The following is a 6,000-nucleotide window of genomic DNA, read 5'->3' as shown; positions in this document are numbered from 1 at the left end:
TTAAACACATATTGTATTATTGTCATATGCGTTTTATTATATCGAATTTGTTAAAAGTATTATTGTAGTCTAATTCGTTTAATTGCTGTACGAATTCGTTTTCGTTCAATTGCCGTTCCCAAACTTACTAAGGCAAGGACAGCGTGTCTGGCGCAACTGGGTGGCATTCTTTCTCCCATAAATAAATGAAAAAATAGAACTCGTGTTTTCATTATGTGATATGCTTTCCTCTTCCACTCTCGAATTGTCAATAATTATAACATATTTTGAAACATGAATTCTTTTCTATTTTTTTGTTCTAGAAATGTATTTTAAACTTAGAATAATATAAGGAAAAAAATTTACCCAATGGGGTCAACTCACTTGGCAAAACACCAACTTCTCAAATAAGAGGTCATGAATTCAAACCACCTTGGGCCTATCCCCATCACCTAATTTTCTCCCCACTCTTAATCCCAAAAAAAAAATATTTGCGTGGCTCTAAAGCCAAGTAAGGGAGAATGTGAATTTAGGGAAAATTATCACACTTGACCGCGTCGTGCGGCTGGGCATCAAATAAAAATTTTCATTCATATAAGAAGATGCCCTTACATGCGCTCTCATTCGATTATATAATAGTGCAACTACTACGGTTATGTAGCCCCTCCACTACGAGGGCGTTCTTTGACACCCCCGGGGCCGTAACCCGAATGTATGAGAATCGAATGAAATCAAATCCAAAGGGAAACAAAGAAAGAGAAACAAAATAAAAAAATAAAAAATAGGAAATAATCGTCGGTGGTCATCAGAGGAAGTCAGGGAGAGTGCCGTTTGCTTGTTTGTTACATACTCACATGGCACGTTCTTCTCCTTCTCCTGCTCCTCCTTATTTACATTTATTTGAAGCTCCTCATAAGTCTCCGTTTCTCTCCCGCAACCACGACTACAACCTTCTTCATCTTTTTCACTTTCCTAATCAAAAAACAACGTCGTCTCCTTCTTTTAATTGCCGATATCCCAATACAACTATTACTTGTTATTCAATTCGTTCTTTTCCCGCCATACTTTCTTCTTATCACCAAAACAACAACAATTCTAACAACAATATCAACATCAGTATCAGCAGCGGCAACTTTGGATTGGGGTATCAGATGGCGACGAGCCCCGACGGTTCATCTCCTCGGAAGAGTATCACGACTTCCGATCGTCTACGGCATGTGGATTCCATGTCTACTCTCCCCTCGGGCGCCGGCAGGATCTCGCACCTGAACGCCGTCATCTTGGGGGACTCCCTCGCTTCCGAAGAGTACGATATGGTCTTTCCCAGCCCCGAGTTCTCCCGTCACGCTCTCGTCCCGTCTCCCGAAAAGGTACAAAATGTAGAATTAATTTTTCAATCCAATTCCCCGATCCATTTTCTCCATTTCTCTGGCGATATAATCTGAGTCCTTATCACAAAGTCAACGCGATGGCTCATGGCCATGTCCTCTTGCGGTTTCCAGTGGAATTGTAATTGTAACTGTATTTTGTTTGGTCAGTATATGGAAATGTATAGGAAGTCAATTGTGGATCCCGCCGGATTCTGGTCGGAGATTGCATCGCTATTCTACTGGAAACAGAAATGGAGCGACAAAGTCTACTCCGAGAACATGGATGTCAGGGAAGGCACTATCAAGATCGAGGTAGCTCCGTTCTTCTTCGTTTACCCCTGGGTGTCTGGGTTATTAGGTTATTTGTTTTTCTCTGCAATCCATAACGGCTAGTATTGTAGACTTGTAGTGCACTTATTTTGTGTGGTGTGGTTGTTTTTTCACAGTGGTTCAGAGGTGGGATCACAAACATATGCTACAATGCACTGGATAGAAACATCCAGGCTGGACTTGGTGCCAAAACTGCAATCTATTGGGAAGGCAATGAACTCGGTCAAGATGGCAGCTTGACCTATATTGATCTTCTGGAGAGAGTTTGCCAAGTAAATATATTTCATGGCTTTTTCATTCTTTTTCGTTCTCTCTTCTTTTATTAATTCGATTGTCTTTTATCTTTTCTGACTTTATTCACGACTAAATTAATTTTCGATCAAGCTGTTTAATTCCTAATTCCAAGTTTCCATATCCGCTGAATAGCTCGCCAATTACTTGAAAGATATTGGTGTTGGTAAGGGAGATGCCGTCATCATATATTTACCCATGCTGATGGAATTGCCCATTGCAATGTTGGCCTGTGCTCGCATTGCTGCCGTACACTCGGTACTACGTGACTTCAATCTTCTCTGCTCGTTTTATCTTTGAAGTTCCTTGGAAGAGTAACTTCTAAATATTGTTCTGTTCTTTTAGGTTGTATTTGCTGGATACTCCGCCGATTCTCTTGCCCAGAGAATCATGGATTGCAAACCAAAAGCTGTGATAACTTGCAATGCAGTTCGTAGGGGCTCCAAAGTTATCCATCTCAAAGACATAGTAGATGCTGCACTGGTTGACTCAGCCAAGAATGGGGTCTCTGTAGGTAAATAACTTGAAGTATTTTTTTCGTGCAACTAGGCACATAACGGCATTGGTTTTTTCCTCCCTCCTCTTTGCATCTATCCTTAACTTAAGCACAGACCATCTTTGGGTCTTCCTTCGGATTATCATTTTTTTTTGGGGGGGGGGGGGTTCTTTTAATTTTTTCTGTTTTCAAACAGACCACCTCTTTAGCTTAAATTTTCAGTTGGTTAAACTGTATAGGCCACAATATGTTCAATAGAATCTACATGGTCCACAATCCCCCTTCTCTGTGAATGCCATAGTCGTTAAGGTAAAAATTCAAGTCATTTGTGCTAAATAGCCCTTAGTGATTCTTGTCCCTTGTGGCCATGCCATTACCTATGGGTAATGTACACTCTGTGCTGGATATGTGCAACTTTCTTCAAGTATTGCCCTCTCTTCGCGACATAGGATTAAGAACAATAAATTTCTTTAATTTTCAATTACAATATCAACTAAAACTCCTCAAAGACAATAAGGAAAGTAATCAAATTTATCTAACTCAAGTAGAAAAAAAATATAACCACTTAGCTGCAACCAATTACTCTAGTGTTCAGGCTGACACCCTAATGATGCATAAGACATTTTCCCTTATAGCTTGGAATCACAATATTTGGGTCTCATCAGAAAGGTGGCTGAAAAAACTTCTAAAATGGCACTAAAACCACACTGAACAAAAATGTTTCAACTTTCCAAAAATAGTCCCAGAAAGAACTGATGCAAATAACACGTTACTCTCATATAAACCTTCCCTCCCATTCTTACCCAACTCAATTCCCATGGAAGAAAAAGCGCCCCAGATTAATGGATAGATTTCTATTGTCTTTTCTTTCTTTTGATATGTTCATACCTCATTCATTGTTAGCTGTAGTGTTTCACTGAGGGTGTCTTAACTGATTAATGAAGGTGAATAGGGTTCTATAAGTAGTACTTTGGGGGACAGTTTATTGCTTTTCCAGTATGACTCCTCATCATTCTCGCTTTTATTTTTTGTTTTTTTCATTTATTTGGGCCGAGGGATTTGATTCAATTTCTCTAAAGATGGGACTATAATATCAAATTTGTCTGCTTCTTCTAGGGACTAAAAACCTTGGGGACTAAAAACCCCTCTTTTCTTCTAAGGTCTAAAAATTGTTTGCTTGCTATGGTAGGAATGAAATGAAGCCATCCGATTCGCTAAAGTTTTACATTTAATACCTGCTTTTCTGTACACTCAATTTCTCTATTTTCATTTTATGCTTTTCATTACCTTTCAAAATGTGCGATCAATAAAAGCACAATTCAAAATCTTTCTCTTTTGAAAAATAAAAAATCTCATGTTAAATTGCGTTGTATTGTGGGTAAAGACAAGGAGGCATCGCAGCACCATTTTAGAATATAATATAGATTCCAATTGAAAATTATATTTATTTGCTTCAAACTTCTAAATGTTTATTGGCAAGCTTTCGAGGATCGGGAATGGGAGGGGGTTTTCAGATCATTCCATGCTGATCCCAGCCCAGATCTATATCATATCACCTAATCCATTTTGGATCATTCTGATCTTACCAATGGGTTGGACATGTGCTTTAAGGGAACATTGGACAGGGCGATTGGAATAATTGGATCATGATCTTACGATTTGGACTGTGGATTAGAAGTGCTGATTGGTCCATGATTTTAGAGAATATTCCAGGTTGGACTGTTTCTCGGGCTGTTTGGACCACCAACTGCACGGCTTGAACAATGCAATGCCCTTTTCTGTTTAAATAATGTTCAATCAGACTATCCTGCTCTATTTTTCACTGGGGATCAGTCCCAGCCAATACCGATCCAGATTGGTACAGGCGTACAGCTGATCCTTAACAACACTTTTATTGGGCATCAGAGACATCTTTGTGTTTGAGCTACTTTTTATAAAATGAAATAGTTTTCTTGCTTTTGTCTTGTGAGTAGTTGAATTGAGCAATGCAGTCCACTGATAATAAACTAACAGATGAAAGTGGATGTATACTTATACCCATGCTGTTTCTGTATTTGTCTTTATCAAGATGAGCCTTTTCCTAAGTCTCTATCCCTTTTTATAAATAAATATTGTTGCATACTGTATTTCCTATTTTGTGTGTATTTGTGTGGTAAATTTGTGTTTACTGAATCCTTCTAATGATAAGTTGTATGGCACCTTCTTTTCTTTATTAGATGTATGTTTAACTTATGAAAACCAGTCAGTGATGAAGAGGGAATCTACAAATTGGATGGAAGGAAGAGACATTTGGTGGCAGGTTAGTGGATTGTATTTCTTCAAACATCTGATGGAATTTCTCAAATCATGTTTTTGCTGTGTATTTCATGCTTAATGTATCAATCTCCTTGTTCTATGTTTCTCTTCTTGTTCTTTGTTCCTGTAGTTCATAACTGTAAAGTAGTATTCTAAAATAAACCAAAACTTTTGTGGTAAATCAATGATGTGCAAGCATCTTCAGTACAAGAGTAATGGAATGTGTATTGTCTTCAGTACAATCTACTGTTGTGTTTTTGACGATGGAGGGCTATCTTCCAGGATACTGTCCCTAAATATCCGACAACATGTGATGTGGAATGGGTTGACGCAGAAGACCTGCTTTTTCTGCTCTATACTAGTGGGAGCACAGGAAAACCAAAGGTGATTTAAGTGAAGGCATTTTAATTGTGTTCTTTATGCTGTAGGTTTTTAAAACTGAAATGGCAAATGCAGGGTGTTATACACACGACTGGTGGATATATGGTATACACTGCAACAACATTCAAATATGCATTTGACTACAAGCCATCTGATATACACTGGTATGCTGGAACAGATTTTGAATTTGTTTTATAATTGAATTAGATCATATCTATTGAGAGCTCAAATATCTTTTACTGACTGAAGGTGCACAGCTGATTGTGGTTGGATTACTGGACATAGCTATGTTACTTATGGTCCTCTGCTAAATGGAGCAACTGTGATAGTTTTTGAAGGGGTAAATTACTCAAACTTGTAACTGTAGAAGTTGAAATCGGATGTGAGAAATTAATGGTCTGCACAATTTAACTGATTTCTAATGAGACAAATTGAATAGTAATTTGCAATAAATTTCTCTGGATTATCTATAATTTCTGTACCCCTAAAATTTATGTACCTTTTTTTGGGAATATCTGTTGTAGTTTGGCATTTTAAATTATAGTGTAGTAATTTAGAAAATTGAAACTACTCTCAGTAAAAAACTAGAAATCCATTAGCTGTTTTCTTCATTTCAAGGACATTTTATGGGGGCCAACAATTTTCTCCACTTGTTTTGCAAGTTTTCATCTTGATGTATATTCACATATTAAAACATTGTAGATGCATCAGGAAAGACTTATATTTGCAGGATGATATAGGAACCATAGTTCTAAGAATCGGAATGCTGATTCCGGTTGAATCAGATTGGAATCGGCTGGATCCGATTCGCGATTCTATCCGATTCACACTTTGCAGATCGGATCAGGCATGGAAATG

The 6,000-nt window shown here is 37.9% G+C and overlaps 1 protein-coding gene across 1 annotated transcript in view; it reads left to right on the top strand.

The window, feature by feature from the left end:
* Positions 1–1,016: 1,016 nt before the first annotated feature.
* LOC122654802 (acetyl-coenzyme A synthetase, chloroplastic/glyoxysomal) overlaps positions 1,017–6,000 on the top strand; it is a 34,270-nt gene continuing 29,286 nt past the window's right edge. The window contains exons 1-9 of the mRNA XM_043849060.1: positions 1,017–1,349; positions 1,518–1,661; positions 1,796–1,951; positions 2,106–2,228; positions 2,316–2,484; positions 4,683–4,765; positions 5,044–5,145; positions 5,218–5,306; positions 5,392–5,482. Coding sequence (XP_043704995.1) covers positions 1,131–1,349; positions 1,518–1,661; positions 1,796–1,951; positions 2,106–2,228; positions 2,316–2,484; positions 4,683–4,765; positions 5,044–5,145; positions 5,218–5,306; positions 5,392–5,482 — 1,176 coding nt within the window. The 5' untranslated portion in view covers positions 1,017–1,130. The remainder of the gene's footprint in view (positions 1,350–1,517; positions 1,662–1,795; positions 1,952–2,105; positions 2,229–2,315; positions 2,485–4,682; positions 4,766–5,043; positions 5,146–5,217; positions 5,307–5,391; positions 5,483–6,000) is intronic.

Source organism: Telopea speciosissima, chromosome 3 (assembly GCF_018873765.1).
Source record: "Telopea speciosissima isolate NSW1024214 ecotype Mountain lineage chromosome 3, Tspe_v1, whole genome shotgun sequence".
NCBI classification, from domain to species: Eukaryota; Viridiplantae; Streptophyta; class Magnoliopsida; order Proteales; family Proteaceae; genus Telopea; species Telopea speciosissima.
Note: the sequence above shows the minus strand (reverse complement) of the source record. Positions and strands in the feature narration are given on the sequence as shown.